The 23,498-nt window shown below is 43.4% G+C and overlaps 2 protein-coding genes across 7 annotated transcripts in view; one reads left to right on the top strand and one right to left on the bottom strand.

Annotated features, from left to right (window-relative positions):
- LOC106826955 (zinc finger protein 709-like) overlaps positions 1 to 10,182 on the bottom strand; it is a 58,093-nt gene extending 47,911 nt beyond the window's left edge. For 2 of the 6 annotated variants that reach the window (XM_070492161.1, XM_070492160.1), the window contains exon 1: positions 99 to 411. The gene's annotated coding sequence lies outside the window, so the exon portion shown is untranslated. Of the gene's footprint in view, positions 1 to 98; positions 475 to 10,122 lie in introns of those variants that run through there. The other 4 variants (XR_011496199.1, XM_070492165.1, XM_070492162.1 and 1 more) reach the window with 4 other exon arrangements.
- Positions 10,183 to 10,534: 352 nt separating this feature from the next.
- LOC106826953 (zinc finger protein 791-like) overlaps positions 10,535 to 23,498 on the top strand; it is a 34,570-nt gene continuing 21,606 nt past the window's right edge. Inside the window, exon 1 of the mRNA XM_014834543.3 lies at positions 10,535 to 10,691. Within this exon, the coding sequence (XP_014690029.1) occupies positions 10,689 to 10,691 (3 nt within the window). The 5' untranslated portion in view covers positions 10,535 to 10,688. The remainder of the gene's footprint in view (positions 10,692 to 23,498) is intronic.

Genomic DNA, 23,498 nt, shown 5'->3' with positions numbered 1-23,498 from the left:
GCCGCAGACCCCGGAGGGGACCGCGGGAGGCCGGGCCAGCCCCGCCGCTTCCCACCAGCCCCTGCTCCCGTGTCCTCACCCCGGGGCCGCACACTCACCATTTCTAGGGCTCCTGGGTCCCCTGAGTCCTTCCTATGACTCCTCTGCTCAGTGCAGGTCACAGCGTCACAGAGGCTGCGGCAGAGCCACCAGGACCCTTAAGCGCAGGCGACCACTGACCCCGAGCACGGCAGGAGGGAAAAAGGAAGTCCACCTTGGGCCAGACACTCCGCCCCCAAATCCTGACTCCGCCCGAACCCTCGCCATTTCTAGGTTTCCTGGGTCCCCCAGTGTCCTTCCTACGACTCCTGCGGTCGGTACAGGTCACAGCTTGAGAGAACACCGGCAGAGCCATGTGAAGCCCTCAGTGGCGGAGAGACGCGGTCCCCAGGCGGCTGAAGCAACAACTTCGCCCCACCCCGCTGCCCCGGCGCCGCCTCTGATTGGACAGTTCTCAAGAAACGCCCCCTTGTGTCTGAGTGACAGCCCCTGAGTTTAGGTGTCTGAGCAGAATGCCAGCCAGAACTCCTGTTCTGCAGGGATATTTACATTAAAAGGTAGCGCTGGGAGGGGACTCATGGGACTGTGATCCTTCTTTACAAACACACAACTGAAGGTCACCTCACCATATGCAATAATTAGTCCCTCTCCACTTTGATCTTTGTTGACAACTGGAGTCTGACATAGTTTTGCCAAATCGGTACACAGGCGCAGATACTGTGACCAGGGAAGTAGGCAAAGCAAGGGGTACAGAAGGTCTGATAAAAACTGACATTATCTGTTGAGTGTTTTGCAGACAGAAAGTTACAGGAAGAGCCTAACCACAGAAGGTTCCCACAAGCGAGCTGGCTGAAGCCAGTTCTAGCCGCCTCAAACTGCTCTTCAGTGAACTGAACTGAACTGTCCCCGTTATAATCTCAATAACATTTTAAATTCTCCTCTTCTGGGAGGGACAAAGCAGCCATTTCTAGATCATGCAATGTATGTAGTAGCATGTGTGCATCTACCCATGAACCTTAAAGAAACATGACTGTTAGGCAACAAAACCTGATGTCCTGCCTTTTCCTTAACTGAATATTCATGAACTGTACTATGATCTCACATTATAAAGGACTCTCAAACCCTTGTTTGGGGAGACACAGCTTTGGGAGAGATCACTGGTGTTCTCCATTGCTTGTGCAAGTAATGAGCCTTTCTTTATCTACTTCTGCCTTGGTTGTGCTTTTCTGCTCCACACTCACCAAGAGGCAAACCCATTGAGATGAGTTACAACACCAGGGATGCATCAGCTGAGCATCCTCCCAACACTTCAGTCAGATTCAGAATAACAGCACTGGGAGCAAAAACAAGCCATCATTTCAGAAGAAAAGTGACTTCTGGGTATTCAGAATGGTTAACTTTAGAAAATGTTTCCGACAAGAAAATATTTGTATCCCATGGGCAATATAAGCAGGAACTCTTTCTCACTGGTGGTTAAGTGACTCTCCATGGTGATGATCTGTCCCCTACTTTGGTTACGCTATTTAATCCATCTATGATGAGACTTATCAGAAAACTGAGTTTTATCAAAATAATCATCTCACTGATCGGTGAGTCTATGCTACTGGAGAGTCACATTCATTCTGACAATGTTGGAATCACTTCATGACAGGCATCCTATCCATGTAGTATACACACATACCATTTCTGACCACTGCCTCTCCCAATTCCCTGAGGACTTGCTCCCCTCTGATATCAGCTGAGTCAAACAGCCCCACCCAAGTCCCCCTGAACTTCAGCAATAACTCCACCAGACCCAGGGCCAGAAGCCATCTGACAGATGGAAACTGAGGGTCAGGAGCAAAGGACCACAAGTGATCTCAATGAAAACAAAAAAGGAAGGCCCAGTTTACAACTAGTGGTCATCATACAAGGGAGAACACTGCTGGGCAGTGGCATCATCCATCAGTCACCAGCCAATGTAGGAAGAAAAGTTCTGTGGGTATTCAGCATCAAGCGTTGAGAGATGGAGAAGACATTTTCATTTCATTAGCTTTCATCTCCCCTTTAAGAACTATCTGGAAAACAATGGTCTAGAAACAGGTTTCCTGGAAATCACTCTGATATCCTAAGACAGGAATGCCTCTGTTTTTTTGTTTTATCTCCTAACTCCTCATTTCCACCTTAAATAAAGGACACACTATCCTAAGAATGTGCATTCACCTGGGAAGATGCATGAGTCTGGCTCCACTCTCTCACACTCTCATAAACATGGTGCTGAGGAAACTACGTTTCATCACTGCCCTTCCCCACCCTACTTTCACTTGCACTTGTGGGAATTGTACAATTCCAGTGGTGGCCACATCTGGGTAGAAACTGGGGATGTGCTTCCTGCACTGATGAATTGATAAATTGTTCTGCTTCTCAGTGGTAACATTAGGGACAGTCTGGCTCTGTCTTGAGGTCACAACATGGTGCTCCCAAATGTCCTTTAGTCACAGTGGTTGGCACAATAGACATGATGTCTTAAAGTTGTCATTGTTAAGAGCATATGGTTCCTGTTTATCTCCATCATGGCAAACATGAGGGCCGGAATATACTTAGAGTGTTGGTGCATCCCCCTGCACTGAGGGAAGCCCATGAGGACTCAAGGATACCCCGCAAGGTGGTCTTCTAAGCCAAACAAAAAGCCCCACTGAAGAAATACAGGGAATTATTTATAGGTATGGAGAGAGAGCTTTTCCCCATGACTTTGAAAAATGGGCCTAATGGAATGAGTTACCCAAGATTCAAGAAGCTGCTCTGTTGGAGGAGGTCATTGAAAGCATTTGAACACTCGTTGACCCTCCAGCTGGACTCTAGCAATTGGAGGCCCCTTACCCAGTCCCCTGACCTTGGAACGTACATTCTATACACGGTTCCTAAACTAAGAGCCATTTCAAGGATGCAGCCTGGAGAGAATAATATGTTGTTGAGACCATCTAGACTGTAGACATTACTGAACCCCATTAAAGCCTCTATATAAACTTTTAAGGGGCCAGCCCAGTGGTGCATCAGTTAAGTTCACACATTCTGCATTGGCATCCCTGGGATTGTCGGTTTGGATCCTGGGTGCGGACCTACACACTGCTTTTCAAGCCATGCTCTGGCAGGCATCTCACATATAAAGTAGAGGAAGATAGGCTAGGATGTTAGCTCAGGGCCAGTCTTCCTCAGCAAAAAAGAGGAGGATTGGCAGCAGATGTTAACTCAGGCAGGGCTAATCTTCCTGAAAAACAAACAAACAAAAAAGACTGGTGGGTGGGTGCAGAAAGCTACTTGTCTTGCCCCGCCTGAGACAAGCCTCATATGTAAGTTCCTTGCTTATTAAAACTGCCAGCTCCCAATCTAGAGTGATCTGCTTCATTCCTCAGTCTCTCCTTGCCCTCCGTGGACAGGAGCCAGTTTCAGATGTCACCCAAAGAACTCTCAAGGTTCTGAACCAACATAGTCTTAGCTCAGAAGGAAAATAAGAGAGCAACTGATCCTTCTTGTGCTGGGAAGCATGAAGTACTTCTAAATGGCACAACACCAAGATATATGTTTGCACATTAGAGCTATTTTTTCTTAATAGTCTGACTGAACTATGACATGGAGTTTGAGGTAGTGGTGGGAGGAAGGATTAATGAAATTGTTCTATCTAGTGGGGGAGGCATAAATTACCAAAAACTAATTATCACAGGATGTATTTAGTGAAGATTTCAAAGTGCGGCAAAGTAAGCACTCATACAAGAAATCAAAATAGCCATCACAAGACTTCATGAAAAGCATTAGTTCTCAGTAGTCTTACAGGCCAGTTGCAACCTTACATGTCAAAGAACGATTGAGTCATCTGCAGTATAAAATGTAAATTCCACTGAGAGAATTCTGCTTTCTAAGTTGTTATGAAGATGATGATGACAATGACAGTGAGAATACTAACAGGAAGGCTGACACTAATAATAAAGGCACTTTAGGGAGGCTTACTAAGTGTGGGGCACTGCACTCAGAACCATAGGTGGACTGGCTCATTCCTTTTCATCTGCACAGACTTCTAACAGGGAAGCACCAGCATGATCCTGTTTGATAAGAGAGGAAACTGAGACTTAGGGGAGCTGAGTGACTTGTGTGACTTTACACAGGCAGTCAGGAGGGGGCTCGGATTCATCGCCAGGCTGCATGACTCACAGCAGCTTTGCCACTGAGCACATTTCACCTCCTATTACGAAATTAGGACAAATGGTTCATTAACTAGGACAGACGCCTCTGTGAGAATCAGAAACAATTCTGTTCTTCCCCACAGGCCTTATTCAAATCCCCGCTGTGGAACAAATTCCCCTTGCCCTTGGTTGAAATCTGAAGAAGGTGCCACAGTATTTTTAGTCACTTTTTAGTGCTAAAATCCCGTGGTCACTCTCAGGCACAGTGACTGCCAGCCCAGCCTAGTACTCATGGAAGATGTTTGGGAGCAGAGCATGAAGAGGAACTGCTGTGTGAGAGGCAGCCCATTGAAAGGAGGAGCCAATCCAAACAAGAACCAAAGATGTTTCTTTTCACTCCATTTATCATTGCTTTCATCTATAGCTTCACGTCAGAAAACACAATGATCGATCTGATGAATAAGATGGAAAAAGCAAATATTGTTATTGGCGATGAGAGCATTGTTTATTTGACAAACTAAAGATAAAATAGCTGGAAAATTACCACAACTGATGAAGGAGTCGATTTTCTGAACGTTGTATAAATACATGCATTACACATAACAACTCATAATATTGAATTAAAATCACCTGTCCTTCAAAATATATATGAAAGTTGGAGGCTTAGGGCTAATGCCATATCCGAGATCTCTGTGCCAACAAGTCTGAGTGTTCCTTGATGAGGTGACAGAGGTGTCATCTCCCTGGAAATATAATCAACTTTGGTGCATGGAAGACTCCTGAAGTCAAAGATGCAGATCTGTGTAGACACAGCCATATTTTTAAAGACATTTCCACTCAAATTTTCATCAGGATCTTTGTTTCTGCCTCATAATACAGTAATTCTAAAGTATATTTCTGAAAATAAGTCCAAAGGGTATTCAGGAAATTATTGCAAATAAAGAATGATGAAGGACAAGTTTCACCAGATGCACTAATTAAAAAAATTAATGAGTAGTGATAATTTAATGGTCTGTTGCCACCATAAGAACTGACTAGATGTTTGTCATATGGGTGGTTTTGCCTCTCAGGGAACATTTGGCAGTATCTGGAGGCATTTCTGGCTGCCATGACTGTGGGAAGTGGGGAGCACTGGTACAGACATCTAGGGATCCTGTGATGCACAGAATAGTCCCCTTCACAAAATGTGGTACCCTGTCAAAAATGTCAGTAGTGTCCATGTAGAGAAACTGGACTAGTCAGATGAACCCTGGATGGTCTATAAACAGACACAAGGATGGAACAAAATAGATGATGTATTGTGGTAATTTCTGACTCTTCTGTCTACTACATCCAAACAAATTCTCTATGGAAGAAAAAAATAAACATAAGCAAAGCCCAGGCCTAGTGGGTTTCACAGCAGAATTCTCCAAAACATCCAATTAAGGTTTAACAGTGATTCTTCACAAAATCTCCCCCAAAACAGAATCAACACAACACTTCAAGCTCTTTTGGGAAGTCAGTGTTATCCTGATACCAAAATCAGACAGAAATATCACAGGAAAAACTACAGGCTTCTTTCCTTTGTGAGTATGGATCCAAAGAACCTCAACTAATACTAGTCCCTAATCCAGCAACAACCTGAAAGAACTACACACCATGACCAGGTGGGATTAATTCCAGGGATGCAGGGCTGGGTTAACCTCTCGAAATCCATTAATGTAGTACATCATATTAACAGAGGGAAAACAAAAATGACCTGAACTTCTCAACAGACACAGTGGAAATACTTCACAAAATCCAACTTCCTTTCATGCTAGAAACACTCAGCAAACCAGGATTTGAAGGAAATTTCCTGAACCTAATAGTGAGCAAGTAGGGGACACCCACAGCTAATATTATATTTTCAGATGAAAGGCTTGATATTTTCTCCCCAAAATGAGGAACAAGATAAGAATGTCTGCTCTTGTCACTTCTATTTGACAATGTACTGGATATTGTAGCCAATACAGTTATTCAAGAAAAGGAAATAAAAAGCATCCAGACTGAGTAGCAAGATGTAAAACTATCTTCATTTGCATGTGATTTATTTTGTAAATAAAAAACTCTAAAGAATCCACTAAAAAATCTATTAGAGCAGAAAATCAAGTGCAGCAAATTTGTATGATACAAGTATATAAAAATAAATTACATTTTATACACAGCAATGAACAGACTGATAATGAAATTAACAAAAGAAATCTAGTTATAATACCATCAAAAAGAGTAAAATAGGAATAAATTTAACAAAAGAAGTAGAAACTACTCTGAAAACTGCAAAACATCATTAAAAAATTAGTAAAGATCTATAAGTGTGAAATAAATGTTGGTGAGGATGTGAAGAAAAGGGAACCCTTGTGTGCTGACAGTGGGAATGTAAATCGGTGCAGCCACTATGGAGAAGAGTTCATCAAAAAATTAAAATAGACCTACCATATGATTCAGCAATTCCACTGCTGGGTATTTGTCCAAAGGAAACAAAAATCCTAACTCAAAAAGATATATGCACTGCCACCTTCACTGCACCAATATTTACAATAGCCAGGATAAGGAAACAACCCAAGTGCCCATCAGTAAATAAATGGATAGAGAAATTGTAGTATACAGGTACAATGGAAATTATTCAGCCATGAAAAAGAATGAAATATTGTCATTTGTGACGACAGAGATGGATCTCCGTGGCATTACGCTGAGTGAAATATGTCAGGCAAAGACAAATATTGAATGATCTCTCTTATGTGTGGAATCTGAAACAAACAAAAACACCAAGGTCCTGGATGCAGACAACAGAGTGGTAGTTGCCAGAGGCAGAGGGTAGGGGGTGTGGCAGAAATGAGTGAAGGGGGTCAAAAGGTAAAATTTAAAAAGGGAGTAGTACCACAAAAAAATGCATATTTATGATAATCACATAGTGACAGAAAAATGATTATATACTTTTATATATTTTAAATTTACAAACTACACACTATTGCTATTGGATGGTCATTACCGAATGGACACACACGTAAAGAGATGTCAGTTACAGAGCTGCAAGAATTCCGAGGGTAGGTGAAGAAAAACCCTCTGCTTGCCACATTTTCCCTGAAACTAACTTCTAGTAATAAAAACCATAAAACATTTTTATTGACAAAAATTTGATTTGCATTTTTGGAAATTAAAAGTTTGGGGGTGAGGTTGAGAGAGGATTTGAATATTTAGACATTGCAAATCTTTAATAAAATGAGCAAAGACCTTGGAGCGATGCCATCTTTTTCCTTGCTCTTTATTACTCCCTAACCAATAGAGGCAAGAAAAAAAAGGGGACCCTAAAAATAAATAAATAAGTAGACAGATAGACAAATAAAAGGGAAAATGGCCCATGTTCATGGATCCTTAGATTTAACACTGTTGAGATGACAATACTTCCTAGAATGATCTAGATTTTCAACACAATCTCTATCAGAATCTTAGCTGACTTCTTTATAGAAATTGGCAAGCTTTTGATTAAATTATATGGAATTGTAGGTGAACCAGAATTGCTAAATCAATCTTGAAAAAGTAAGACAAAGTAACAAGACTAACATTTCCTGATTTCAAATCTGACAACTCTGCACGGTACTATGATAATGACACAAGGACAGACACAGATCAATGGATTCAATTGAGATTCCAGGTATAAACCCATTCATCTACGGTCAACTGATTTTCAGAAAAGGTACCAAGAATGAGGAAAGAATATTCTTTTCAAAAATTGGTGCTGGGGTAACTGGATAGCAACATGCAGAAGAATGAAGTTGGAATCTTACATTATACCACACATGGTAATTTACTTAAATGGATCAAAGACCTAAACCAGAGGTAAAGCAACAATACTCTTAGAAGAAACATAGAGGAAAATATGACCTTGGATTTGGCAAAGAATTATGGGATACAACACCAAAAGTAAAAAACACTAAAAATATACATGTAATTTGAACTTCATCAAAATTAATCACTTTTGTGCTTCAAAGGACACCATCAAGAAAGTGAAAACACCCATGGGAACCCTGTGCACTTCTGGTGGGAATGCAAAATCATGCTGGCATTGTGGAAAACATTATGGCACTTTCTCGAAAATTACAGAGTGTTACCATATGATCCACCATTTCCATTTCTGAGTATATACCCCAAAGAATCCGAAACATGGACTCAAACAGATATTTGTACACCTGTGTTTATAGGAGCATTATTCACAGTAGCCAAAAAGTGGAAGCAACCCAAGTGTTCATCTACAGCTGGATGGATCAACAAAATGTGGTATGCACATACAACTGAACATTATCCAGCTTTAAAAAGAAATGAAATTCTGACACATGCTACAACATGGGCGAACCTTGAGGACATTATGCTAAGTGTAACAAGCCAGTCAAAAAAAGGACAACAACTGTATGATTGCACTGATAAGAGGTAGGTAGACTAGTCAAATTCATAGAAACAGCAGAATAGTGGTTGTCAGGGGCTGGGAGGGGGGCAAGGGCAATGCGGTGTCATTTAATATGGATAGAGTTGCACTTTTATACAATGAAGAGTTCTGGCGATTGGTTTCACAATGTCACTGTACTTCACACTACTTAAATATGGATAAGATGTAACTTGTATGGAATAAATATAGAGGGTGGCCAAAAGGTGCACACTTTGTGTTATAAATCACACATGGGGATGGAATGTTCAGCATGGTGACTATAGTTAATAATACTAATTGCATATTTAAAATTTGCTGAGAGAGTAGGTCTTAGTTCTCAACACAAGGAAAAACTTTATAATTCTGTGTAATGACAGATGTTAACTAGACTTATTGTGGTATACCTGAAACAAATATAATGTTGCTTGTCAATTATATCTCAGTATTTTAAAAAAATGAGTGAAGTATTGATACATGCTACAACATGGAATTTCTTGAAAAAATTATACCACAAATGACGTCAAACACAAAGACTGCATATTATATAATTCCATTCATATGAAAGTCAACAAATACAGAAATTTAGAGACACAGAAAACAGATTAGTGGTTGTTTGGGGCTGGTGCTAGGAGGAGGTAAGTGGGAAGACAGGGCAGTGGTAGGTTAAGGGTACAGATGTTTCTTTCCAGGTGATGGAAATGTTCTGAAATTGACTGTGGTGATAATTGCACATATCTGTGAATATATAGAAAACCAGTGCGTTGTAGACATTAAAGGGCTCCGTTGTATACTATGTGTATTGTATCTTAAGAAAACTGTTGAAATAAGTGGATAAAGGCATTAAGAGTTTTGCAATGCAAATAAGTTTTGCAATCCAATCTCTTAAGCCTATGAATACTTTCCAGGTAGATCCTACATTTACATAACCTTTTCTTGTTTTTTGTAATATCAGTCCAAATAGGACTCGAATTACCTTAAGGATATTATAGCCTTTTACATTTCAAAGTTCTCTCAGGATACATTCAAACAATCATCTAAAGTAAATTTCCTGAGCCAGCCCTGACGGCCTAGTGGTTAAAGTTCAACGCTCTCACCGCTTGGGTGGTCCGGATTCAGTTCCCTGGTGCAGAACCACACCACAAGTCTGTCAGTTGCCACGCTGTAGCAGCGGCTCACATAGAGTAAGTAGGAGGACTTACAATTAGTATATACAACTATGCACTGGGGCTTTGGGGAGAAAAAAAAAAGAGGAAGATTGGCAACAGATGTTAGCTCAGGGCAACTCTTTCCCAGTTAAAAAAAAAAAAAAGAGGAAGATTGGCAACAGATGTTAGCTCAGGGAGACTCTTAGTTTAAAAAAAAAGGAAGATTGGCAACAGATGTTAGCTCAGGGCAAATCTTCCCCAGAAATAAATAAATAAATAGATAAACTAAATTTCCCTCCAGGATAAAACATACATCTGAGAATTGAATGACCACACCTATTACCTTGTGGTTAGACTGAGAGTCCTTGCACCCAGCTACAGCTGCAGGTTCCAACTTGCCAGCAGAGCTAAGCGCTTGGGAGGCCATAGGATTCTTCAAAGTGAGTGGGGGTGGGGAAGCGCTAAGTGGAAGACTCAACACTGTCAACAGTCAGAGATCAATGTGGAGTGACACTAACTGTTACACATGGTGAAGTGACTTTTAAGTGTGTGTGTTTGCAAAGAAGGGTCACAATTCCTCGAGTGGCCTCGCAGCACCGCATCTCAATGGAAAACTCCGCAAAGACCACAAGGTCCAGCGCGGGGTCAGCTCAGACACAGAATCTCCGTCCTGCTGTCACTCAGGAGAGAGAGGGAGGGGCCTTGCGAACGGTCCAATCAGGGTCGGTTCCTGGGCAGGTGGGAGGGGCGACGCTCTGCAACCACACCCGACTTCCTGTCTCTCCACAGTCCTTCTGTTCGCCGGTCGCCTGTCCTTAAAGGCCCCACGTTGCTCTGCTGCCAACTCTGCCCGGCTGTGACCTGTACCAGATCGTAGGGAGGACGCCGGGGGACCCAGGAAACTCAGCAATGGTGAGAGTTCAGCCCTGGGGTGAGGACGCGGGAGGAGGGGCTGGTCTCCCGCGGTCCCCTCCGGGGTCTGCGGCCCGGAGCCCTCGGTGGCGCCGCTCGGCCCTCAGGCCCCTCCGGCCGCAGCGTGGGGGCGGGGCCGGCAGCCGGGCCCCGGGCGTCCTGCGGTCCCTGCGCGCGGCGACTTGGGCCGGAGCGTCTCTGGGCCGCGGTGCGCCCGCAGCCCCGCGTGTCCCAGACGGTGCGGGGCCCGCGGGAGGGTCCGCAGGACAGTCGGGTCTCGGGCTCCGGGGTCCGTGCGCGGAGGGGCTGCGGTCTCTGGGTCCCCAGGGTCTCCTTTCTCCTCGGAGGGAACTCATTTCCTCCCGAGTTTTCTATTCTGTTCTGGGAGCCTCACGCTGAGCGAACATCTGTTGCCAATCTTCCTCTTTTTTCTTCTCCTTTTGCCCGCGGCCCCGGTGCAGGGGGTGTGGGGGGCGCGTCAGTTCCCCGGGTTCCTCTGTGAGCCGCCGCCGCAGCTCAGCGGTGACAGCCGGGCGCTGTGTTTCCGCCTCGGAAGCCGAACCGCGGCGCCGAGCTTGTAACCGCTAGGCCGTCAGGGCTGCCTCCCGAGTTTTCTAAACGTTTGGGGAGCAGGGTCTCAAGTCCACGACCTTGTCCCCCCAGCTCTTCCAGGGCCGACAGTAAATCCCTAAATTTCCAGATCCCTCCTCACGTTCCCGAACGCCAACTTCACGTCTCTGATTCACAGCATCGTTTTCAACCACAAAGAGACCCGATATTTTAGTTGTTTATCACTTTTCCACAGTCAGTGGGCGGCTCTTTTAAGAGGGTTTATTCCTCGTTCGTGGATGTTTTTCTTGAGAGAAAGTAGCGCATCCCCCTGGAGGCGCGTGGTGCGAGCTCCTCCCGCCTCTCCTCCAGGCTGCGTCCTGGGCGCGGACGCGCAGCTGGCAGTCCTTTGCTGCAGGTTCCTCTTGAGAAACTATTCCGGGCGATCTGTCCTGTCAGCACCGCCCCTCCCTAGGGTTGTCATCCTGAAAATATATATTCACTTAAATTTAGTCTCAGTTTTTTAATGAATAAAAATTTACTTAATCAATACAGCTTGAAAGACAATATAAAATATCTCCAAAAGGGAAAGAAAGAGGTGGATTTCAGAAAAAATAAAATATTCGTTTTACATTGCGTGATTTAAAAATTTTCTTTTTTCCTCTCCTGAGCATGATAGAAACATTCTGACATCTGCTCTTTTATTTTGGGTAAGTTCAAATGTATTTACAGGGCTTATATTTGCATCCTGAAGTGTTCAAGTAGGATTAAGAGGTTAAAGATTTCTTGTCATGGAAATAATACTGACTTAACATCTTTTTTTCCAGAATGCAAAACGTTCTTGTGAGGTTTCTTGTTGAGCCAGCAAAGTGGCATATAATTTTCTTCTGTCATTTCCACATAAAGACTGGTTTGAGTGTTTCAGCTGGATTGCCTCAAACCCTGGGTTTGTGTATTTAAAATGTCAGTGATGGTCCAAAAAACTCCAGTGGGGGCAGAGGCCTGAGGGCAGTGAGGCTAAGCTGAAGCCCCCTTGGACCTGCAGAGGGAAGGCCTTGCAGGCCCAGCTGTTCTTCCTGGGGAGCCTCCCCCTGCAGGTGTCCTACTGCTCACACCCCCATGGAAGGAGCCTTTATCCTGAGAGGAACTGCAGAGCCCTGGACAGCTGGGGGTGCACGTGCTCATGGGGTGGGGAGTGCCGCCCTTTCTGAGGTTGTAGCTGTGGTTTCCTTGGGCCTGTTTCTAGACATAATTGGAGTTTTCCATCCTGAGTGAAGCCACTCAGAGAGTAATTTGTTTACACTGAGAAAGTCTGTGAGAGTCAGGAGCTCTGTGTCCTGGATTAGGGCCTGTTAATTTGGGGTCCATTTGGGTCAGAACCTTAAACTGGATCCAGCCAAGTTTCCTCACTGTGAGAATGGAGCCTGAGAGAGGGAGCATGTGCACTGTTCCCTGGGGAGAGGAGGGTGTGTGGGGCTCCCAGAGCTCCTTCCTGTGGCTGCTCAGGTGCCCTCCCCTCCTTCTCCAGGGCCTGACCCCCTCCAGGGCTCTGTCTCCACCAGGAGAGTCAGGAACACAGGACCTTCTGAGTGTGGCTTTCCTTCTGTCCTGTGGGAAGCAGGCTGCTCATCTGAGCTGATTCCAGCATTTGTGTTTCTTTCCTTTGGATTCCTTTATCGATGGACTAGTGTAGCCCTTTGGCTCCAGTTTCCCTTAGCACTTGGGCCCTGAGACTGTAAGTTGATTGAGAGATGAGATGTGAAGAAAGCAAGAAAATTCTAGAAACAAGTAGTACTTTTGTTTCATGGGGCAAGAGAACCTCAAGATATGAGATGAATGTATTCAAGTTCTCAGGTACATATTTCATTTTTACATCAGTTTTTCTATGTGTGTGTCCCTTGAGAACATAGACATTTAAAAAGCTAAGGCAATTGAATTCCTATTTTAACTGATTTGAGGGAGGGGCTGGCCCCGTGGCCCAGTGGTTAAGTTCATGTGCTCCCCTTGGCGGCCCAGGGTTTCACTGATTCAGATCCTGGGCGTGGACATGGCCCCGCTTATCAGGTCATGCTGAGGTGATGTCCTGCGTAGCACAACTAGAGGCACTCACAACTGGAATACACAACTATGTGCGTGTGTTGGGGGGGGGGCTTTGGGAAGAAGAAGAAGGGGAAAAAAAAAAGATTGGCAACAGATGTTAGTGCAGGTGCCAATCTTTAATTGATTTGAGGAAACTTCTGAAAGCTTATGTAAATCTTTGAATATCTAATACATTAAGGGGCTAAAGTCAAACCCATATTGCATTATAATATGCTGCTTATTCCTGAAAATACCCCAATGGGAGATATAGGGGAAAGACATATTGGGATGCCCCATGTCCTTCTAGAGATTTGAAAATTTTCATTTGGAATGGTTTACACTTTTGTAGCCGATAGTGTTTAAAGGAATTAAATCTTAGACTGTTTTCCTATGTACAAAAGTTAAAATTAAATAAAAGACTGTTAAATAGTAAAATATAGTATACATAAACTTCTCTATTTTAAATAAATCTGTAAGATAGCAAAGTCTAAGTTAGACTTACTGTCAACATATCATGGTCTCCTCCAGTGCTGTTACTCCAGTCACCCCCAAATAGAGTTTTGATCATTTTTTGAGGCTTCTGTTAGTGGTTATATAAATCAGTCAATTGAGAATGCATATTTTTCTTACCCACTTTGTCCTTGTAGCGAGCAGTCAGACTCCACATTTTTGGTGACTGCTCACAGCTTAAGCCTCACCCACTCTCTTCCCCTCGTGCCCCCACCTGGACAAGCTGAGGAGGAAGCCTGGGTGCTCTCTCCTCTAGAGCAGGCAGGAGATTCCCACCACCCCAGCCCCTGCCTGTGTGCAGAGCTCTTGCCCCGGCCCCACCCCCAGGCCCAGTGAAGCCCCAGGCCGGGCTCCATTCCTTGCTTTCTGAGCCCTGTGAGAGCTGCTTGAGAGGCTGGCCCTGCCCTCGCCTCAGACCTCTGTTATGTGAGTCCTAAGCCTTTTCCTACCCCGTGTGTGTGTGTGTGTGTGTGTGTGTGTGTGTGTGTGTGTGTGGTCCGCCCACGCTTGCGCTATACTGGCCTCCCCTCAGACCTCTATTACGTGAGTCCTGAGCCTTTTCCTACCCTGTGTGTGTTTGTGTCACCCTGGCATCAGTCTCAAAAAGGGAACCACCCCCCTGCAGGTGACCGTAACAGTTGGTGTCCTGAGCAGCATGTCCAGACGTGACTCCACCCATTGGTCTGTCTTCTCTTGCTCTGACTTGCTCCCCTGCTCTGCTGCCTGGTGGCGGCATGCTCTGTGGGCTGCTGCTTGCTGGGAGCTATGCTGGCCCGTGTTGCATTGGTGACCCACCAAGACTCAGTTCTAGGTTCAGCTGACCAGAGTTGGCAGTATCAAGAATGTATAAGCATTTGGGAGCAGGAATCTGGGGTTGAGTCCTCCCTAAGTGAGTCCTGGGTCAATCTCTTTGCCAGGATTATCTGTGTGTTAGAGTGAAGCTGCAGCAGAAACTGTGTTGACCTGATATACCCCCTGGTGGGATGTAGACAGGGACTATACCCTGTGCAAGTGGTGGATCCATCAGATAGTGGCTACTGAAAGAGCAGTCATTTAAAAAAAAAAAAAAAAAAAAGAGAAAAGAGGGGAAGGGCAGGCAGTAGGTGGCAGGCTGAGTCCACATTCCTAAGACCAGAGGGCTCACCAGGACCCTTCAGTACCTCTGCTGCTGCTGAGCCTGCCTCTACTGCAAAAAAGATCTTGACCTTCAGGGTTATAGGAGACAACACCCATGGCACTCCTGTGGCTTAAAACTCTATAAAGCAACCAGTTATCACGAGGGAGGCTCCTAACCCTGATGGCACTGTTTTAAGGCTCTTGGGTGGAAAAAAAAATTATATAGTAGGGTAGAGAGGCACTCCATCCCCTGAAGTGTATGCCATGATGAAGGAAACAAAACAGGAAAGATCAGGAGAAAGGAAACAATGGATAAAATACTGCAACAAAGGCCCACAATTTGCCCATTTGGAAATCCAATACTGAAAGGATTTATATAACAAAACAGATAAAGGTAGGCTGCTTGACTTTTGGGCGTCTACAACATCAGTTCTGAATTAATTTTCCTCTCTGATGTAATGCACAAATTTAGAAACCTTCAAGCAGTTAATTAACACTAGGTATCAGTTTACAGTTATACCTGGGATCCCACTAAATTTAAGGAATGTGTCTCTGATGACCTTAGGGGCATTAATGAATATAATATAGAGGACAAATAGAGCAAATGTTTCATCTTTGTCCATCAGAACTATGGTCTCGCCTAAATTCTCCATGGTCATAACACTTGTTGTCCTAAAATATCCTGTAGTGATCTGGGAAGCTCTGATCCAGTGATCCAGAATTAAAATTAATTGAAGTCTTTACCACTTAAAAATTGGCTTGACAAATGGGGACCCAGGGGCCTTACCCCACAAATATAGTAGTTAGTATGGCCCAATGTAAATTACCCAGGACCTTGAAGGAATGAAAACTGTTTAGGAAACCTAGTTAGTGAAGGGTTCATTATTCCCAGTGCTTCTTTTACAGCTCAGTTTGTCCTCTTATTAAACTAGGAAAGAATGAATGACACCTCAGAGTGGTTTACCTCATCTTGAGACCCAACAGACCTCTATACCCAGTCCCTAACAGTATGGAAATTACTGACTACAACGAATCAGCAATTGATAAAAATCCGGCTGTCACAGATTTAGCTAAGTCTATTCAGTGCCTCTGTCAACAGCCTCTCAGCTGCACTTGGCCTTCCCTCTGAAGGGACGTGATGCCCCTTTACTGGGTTGTCCTCATGGATCTTCCACAGCTGTGCCCTCCCACAGTCATTGCAGGCGGGGTCTGAGCTGCATCCTGGTGTCTCCAAGAACACAGGTACGTTATGTTAATGGTATCTCCTCTGAGGGCATTCAGGACATAAAAATATTCAAAATAGTAGCTCACAAAAATTGATGGGACATAATATGAGGCCCTGACAACTTTGTTAAATTTCTGGAAATTATTTGATAATCCAAGACCCACTCTTTATCTGACACTGTGAAGAAATACCTATTGTTCCCCTCAGCACCCACAACATGTGTCAGGTTTTTTTGGTTTCCAGATGTAACGTATTTCTTATATACAAATTTTACTTGAGCCTGTTTGTGCTGTTACTTGCAAATTTGCCACCTTGAGTGGATACCCCTACCACAAATGTCTAGAGACTCGCTTCAAATTCATCATACAACCAATAATCCAGTTATTGCACTCAGAGACTCCTTTGCTATAGAGGCCTGAGTGACCTTCTGTCATGCCTTCTGGGGGTACCCATGATGACCTTAAGTTGCCCATAGGCTTCTGATGCAAGAACCTGCCCTAGGCCCCACACTGCATGCCATTAGAGCTGGAGTGACCTCTACTTACAGGGCTCTCCTGACAGTAGATGGCCCTGAGCATGGGACCTTCTATCCAGCAGTCCATTTTGACTTGGGACCTGGAAGCAGCCCTCTAAGAGCTCAGCATGGCTACTGAGACCCCCTGGAGACATGATAGAGGCAAACCTGGGCCCTCTGGGATAGCCTACCTGCAGGAGGGGGTGGTCTTCCCTGTCCTCAGTCTCCTGCCAGGTGCCATGGTGTTGAAGGAGGTCACCCATTTCCCACACCCCCAGGCTCCATGGGGACATCTTTAGGACTCCCTGAGAGAAAAGCAGTAGGAGCTCATAGACTTTAGGGATGACAGCACCACATAGGTACATGATGGAGCTCAGGCAGACTTGCTGCTTTTCATGTCTTAATTGGGACATCTCTGCTAAAGGACTGGACCCAAGCGTCATCACACTGACCGTACATCAAGCAGTCATCTTAGCACCGACCAACAATGGGCTCCAGCTGCAGACATCACAGACTATGTGCGATTCCCTGAGAGTTGCCTCTTTGTGGTAAAAGAACTCTGGGGATCTCTTGCCTCACAGTTACCTACAATAGAAGTCACTGTAACACTTGTCCCTACACATATGAAGGCCACACTCAAAGCCCTGCCAGGACACTTTATCCACATGGTAGTTCCAGACACCATTGATAGTAATGAAGGCACTCATTTCACGTCTCAGAACATACAGTGCTGGGCTCTTAGCAAGGCGTTCAGTGGAAGTTTCTCCTCTCTTCCAAGTCTCAGGGTGCAGGCTTCATAGAGCAGCGTATTGAAATTGAAGGTCAAATTAGTTGAATGAAAGATGGGCTGTTTCTGTCACCAGTCAGTCGTTAGGGTGAATATTAATGTGTCTGTCTTTGTCTGTTTTTTCCAGTTGACTTTAGTTTTTTCAAGAGCAGTTTTATGTTTATAGAAAACTTGATTGAAAAGTACAGAGATTTCCCACATAACCCCTCTGCCTCCACACAGTTAGCCCTATGTAGGTTTTATATCTTGTATCACTATCATACATTTGTTACATTTGATGAGCCAATTTGATGCATGAAAGTTCATAGTTTACATTAGTGTTGACTCTGTTATACAATCTCTGGGCTTTGGCTAATGTCAAATGACATGTCTCTATCATTTATTATATGGGACACTTGCACTGTCCTAAATATCTCCTGTGCTCCATCTGTTCATTCATTCCTCCCTTCCACCCTTAAATCCCAGGCAACCAATGATCTTTCAGTGACTTGTACTTTTATCTTTTCCAGAATATTATATGCTTGGAATCTTAGAGTGTGTAACCTTGTCATATTGGCCTCTTTCTCTTAACCAATATGATTTAAGTTTTCCCCTGTCTTTTTGGCTTTGATAACCTCATTTCTATTCATCACTGAAGAATATTTCCTCATATTGATGTACCAGTGATTATTTCTCCATTTGCCTATTGGAATTATCTTGGTTACATCTAGGTCTTAACAGTTATGCATAAAGCTCCTATGAACACTCATGTGCAGGCTTTTTGAGAACTTCACTTTTCAACTCATCTGCATAAGTTTAAAGAACATGATTGCTGCACTGTATGGTAAGTGTAGGCTTAGTTTTAAGAAACTACCTTTCTTTCAAGGTAGGCGTACCAGTTTCCATTCCCACCAGCAATGAGTGAGGGTCCCGGGGCTCTCCATCTTCACCATTGTTTGGTGTTCTCAGGGTTTTTTATTTCAAGCCTTTGGCATAAGTGTCTGGTGATATCTCATTCTTCTTTTATTTGCAATTTCCTAGTGACATATGATTTTGAGCATGTTTTCATGTTATTTACCATCTGTATATCATTGCTGAAGTGTGTGTTCAGATCTTTTGCCCATTTTTAACTGGGTTGTTTGTCTTTTTGTTGAGTTGTAAGACTTCTTTGGATGTTTTGGGTACTAGTCCGTTATCAGATAAGTGATTTTCAAAGATTTTCTGCCAGTTAGTAGATTGTATTTTCATTCTCTTCACACTGTGTTTCACTGAGCAGAAGTTTTTCATTTTAATGAAGGCAAACTTCTTTTTTTCTATCTTGGATCTTGTTTTTGGTGTTGCATCTAAAAATTAGTCAGCAAACCCAGGGTCACCTAGATTTTCTCCTATTTTATCTTTTAGGAGTCTGGTAGTTTTACATTTATACTAAGATCTGTGATTGATTTTTAATTAGTTTTGGTGAAAAATGTAAAGTCTCTGTCTAGATACTTTTTTTTTTTTTTTGCAGATGGATAGATAATTTTCCTGTCTTTATTTGTTGAAAAGACGGTTTTTCCAGGGACTTGCCTTTGGTCCTTTGTCAAAGATGGGTTCAATGTGTCTGTTTGGATCTATAGGAAAGCAATTGACGTTTGTCTGTTAACGTCTTATCTTCAACCTTCCTCTCCACTCTTCTTAGTTGAAGTGGTTTTCTTTGTTATTGGTTTTTCTTTGAGATTTTCTCCATAGACAATCTTGTGCCACAAGGACAGTTTTATTTCCTGCTTCCCAATCTATGTAGCTTTGATTTCCTTTTTGTGTCTAATTGCATCAACTAAGAATTCCGGTACATGGTTGACCAAGAGTGGTGGGAGGGGACATCCTTCTTTTCTTTTTTTTGAAGATTAGCCCTGAGCTAACATCCATCGCCAATCATCCTCCTTTTGCTGAGGAAGCCTGGCCCTGAACCAACATCCATGCCTATCTTCCTCCACTTTCTATATGGGATGCCGACCACAGCATGACTTGCCAAGCACTGCCATGTCTGCACCCGGGATCCGAACCGGCGAACCCTGGGCTGCAGAAGTGGAACGTGTGCACTTAATCGCAGTGCCACCGGGCCGGCCCCTCTTCTTTTCTTCTTGATGTTACCAGAAAATATCTAGTTCTTTCAGTTGTAGTCTACTAATATTAAACAAGAGCCCAGTTGATTTAGAGGTAGGTGTGGACAGAGAAGCATTGATGCATTCTCTAGCCCAATGATTTGGTCTCAATCTTTTATTGAGCCTGTCTGTGTCCCTCGTATTGAACTTCCGTGATATTAAGAGAAAGATAGTGTGTCTTTTCCTCAATTCTAGGAAAAACCTCTTGAAGCCCTTGGAATTACTTTAGTAATAAGGGTGATAGTGTCTTTTGTTTTAATAAGGCAACTCTTGGCCAGCTTCTAGATGGCTTCCGGATGGGGGTTGGGCAACAGAAACACAAAGCCTTGATTAGAGGCTTGGAACTTTCAGCCCCAGCTCCCAGCCCCTGTGGAGAGGAGGGGGCTGGAGACTGAGTTAATCACCAGTGGCCAATGATTTAAGAAATTTTGCCCAGGTAGTGAAACCACCACCAAATGCTTAAAGATGCAATTCAGAGGGTTTCCGGGTTGGTGAACACATGCAGGTGCTGGGAGGGTGGAGTGTCCAGAGAGGGTGTGGAATCTTTGCAGCCCGCTCCACCTCCACTCCCCTCACCCATACTGCCAAACTACATTGCCATATGTGTTGCTAACTTTTCTCCGTTCCTGAGTTGTATCCATTATATAAAGCAATAATAGTAAAGCAGTTTGCTGAGTTCTCAGAATCATTTCAGTAAATTTCCAAATGTACTGAGGTGTTGAGAGAATCCATGAACCTGTAGATGGCTGAGTAGAAATGCTGGTAGCCTGGGTGCCCCATCTGTGGTTGGCATCTAGAGAAGGGGCAGTTTGTGGGAGTGAGCTCTTAACCTGTGGAGTCTGACGTGAACTCTGTGTAGTTAGTGTTAGAATTGAATTGAACCGTTGGACACCTTTTTGGTGATGCAGAGTTGGAGAAGTGGCATTGGAACAGACACCAAATATTTGGTGTCAGGAGGGGAATAAACCCCTATCATCCTCACAATTGCCCCACTGTGAGAGCAGAAAAGGCCAGGAGAGGCTCATGTTGGCCATTTCAGTGCCCCCCCGGTCAGTTATGCTTTTGGAAAATCCCAGTCAGTTATGCTCTTGTGAAATAGATTTTTGTTTAGGACATGCCTTGGTAAGAACAGAATATTTTGTGTATTTTTAAAATGGCTACACATTTTTCTCTCTTTCTAATTGTGGAGGCAGTAGTTTACCCTGTGGCCTCAATTCTCTGATGGAAAAGTTGTTGATTTCAAATTTCTTGGCCTTTTTCTTTTGAGAACTGGAATCTGGCTTCCGACCTTCTTGCATGACAGGCCAGCGACCAGAAGTGTCTGAGTCCTTTTTTCCCCAGTTTTATTGAGAAAAAATTGACATATGTGACTGTGTAAATTTAAGGTGTCCAGCATGATGGTTTGATTTACACATATGGTGAAATGAGTACCATGATAGGTCAGTTAACACCCATCTTCCCGTATAGATAAAACAAAAAGAAAAGGAAGAAAAGAATAAAGAAAATAAGCTTTCTCTTTGTGATGAGAACTCAATATTTACTCTCAACAGCTTTCCTATGTATCACACAGCAGTGTTAGCTATGGTTGTCATATTGTATGTTACAGCCCTAGTAGTTATTTATCTTATAACTGGAAGTTTGTACATTTTGACCACCTTCCTCCAATTGCTCTTCCCCACATCCCCACCCCACACCTCTGGTAACCACCTGTCTGATCTCTTTCTATGAGTTTCTTTCTTTTTTTTTTTTTTTTAGATTATTCAACATATAAGTGAGCTCATAAAGCATTTGTCTTTCTCTGTACGACTTATTTCACTTAGCATAATGCCTTCAGTGTTCATCCATGTTTCACAAATGATAGGATTTTCTTTTTTTTTTTTTTTTTATGGCTGCATACCACTCAGTTGTATATATGTATATACCACAACTTCTGTATCCATTCATCATTCATAGATGTAGATCTTCTCTGTGGTACTTAGTGGCATCAGTAAGTGAGGATGTCATCATTGGTCATTGTTTGCCAACCATGTAATACATCTTAAACACTGTTGGTGGAACTGCTTGGGTGTGGATGTAAACAATGGACAGCAATACCCAAATTTTGGGGATTAATAGCAGTCGTTCCCCATAAAGATAAAGGCATCGACAGAGTTCATCTTTGTTTTAGCCATGGTTCATTATTTTACTGCATGTGCTATTTGATCATGATCTAGGTACATGGGTATCTGGAACTCGGGATTCCCGTTGCTTTGGGCCATGGGTATTTGTGGTATTAATGTTCTGTTTAACACCAGTTGAAAAGATTTGAATTTGCCTTTTGGTTCAGCATATCATTTTGCTGCTATTCAGACTGAGTGGTGCAATTTGTACCCCCACGAAACCTTCAAGTTCCTCCAGTGTGAGGAAGGGTTCTGGTCATCTGTACAGTTGTAGCTCATCGTGGGTTTTTCTATGAGTAGAGTGATATCTGTGCATGTTCAGTGTGATTTCCTGGTTAAACACTAAAAAGAGCTGTGAATGTTTAGAGGGTAATCATCCAAGCAGTAACTGAGGTGAGCTGTAGACAGACACAGTATCATTTTGAGTAATATCCTATGTGGTGGCAAAGGAGGTAAATTTGACACCCTCAAACTGGGAAATTTTCTATGCTTTTTTGTAAGAGGAGTAGCTGGGAGGTTTTTCTTTCAGTGGTGCACAAAGTCCCCAAAGCCCATTTTTGCTGTTTTCAGGGATCATTTTCATATGTTTACATTTCCAGGGGATGTTATGGAAGATGGGGTAAAACATGACAGCTTTTGTTTCATTAAACAATGGAAATTCAAACTTGTTCCCTTTTTTCAGTGCTAATTTATGTTTTCTTAGCTGTGTAGAGATTATGTGATTTTGTAATATTATCTCATTTGATCCCCTACTCCCATAATTCCTCCCATGATGCAAATGAGGAAAGGTAAGCACGGGTTCTTACCCAAATTCTTGTAGCTTATAACTGTGGAATCTCTTAGTTTTGAAGGCGTAATGTGTGCCCTCTCCTGGGCAATGTCAAAAATTTCAAATTCACAAGAACATTTCAATGTTTGTATTATAATGCACTTTTACAAATGTGGCATCAAAGTTTCCAAACAGGACCCATAGACAACGTGGTATTCCACTTATATGACATTCTGGAAAAGGCAAAGGTATAGGAACCTAAAACAGATCAGTTCTTAACCGTTGGAGGGTTCAGTACAAATGGGCACCATGAGAGTGTTCCTTTAGGGTGATGGAGTGTTCTCCATCCTGATGTGGTATAACTATACATTTGTGAAAACTCACAACTACTCTTAAAATAGTATGTGTCTATACTAAAAACAATTAATAGAAAACAGCAACAAAAATGTTCTCACATGCTAGGAGAATGTTAAACTCTCCTGAACTTTGATTGCTGCGTGTGCAACACCTCCTTCCACTATGTTGGGTTCATCTTTGGAAGAAGTGGAAGGACTGGGGAAGAAGGACATAGGTCACTATAGACTTTTCCTGGTACCCACTCTGAAGTTAAACTCCCTCTAGGGCTACACCTGCCTCATGTCATTCACTTAACTGGTGAGAAAGTGATAGGGCTCCCAGCCTCCATCTTTTGAGTTGACACCAGGTTTTTCAGGTCATATCCTGGGGGAGTGGTGGTCTGAAACATAAAATTGCACCTGACACCTCTCCACGTGGGATCTGCCTGGGCGCATCCTCGTCTAACCCTTGGGCATCGACATCATGTCTTCCCAGAGCAGGTCTTGAGGCCGTTTCCAGCTCTTGAGTTTCCCATCGCAGGCCTGCTCTGTGCCTCCTTGGTGGGAAACATGTTTGAATGCAACACCTGTCCCACTCTGGAATTTTTCTCTATATTGACCTTTAAATAGGAAGAGCCCATTAT

This window comes from Equus asinus, chromosome 20 (assembly GCF_041296235.1).
Source record: "Equus asinus isolate D_3611 breed Donkey chromosome 20, EquAss-T2T_v2, whole genome shotgun sequence".
Taxonomy (NCBI): Eukaryota; Metazoa; Chordata; class Mammalia; order Perissodactyla; family Equidae; genus Equus; species Equus asinus.
This window is presented reverse-complemented; position numbering and strand designations above follow the sequence as displayed.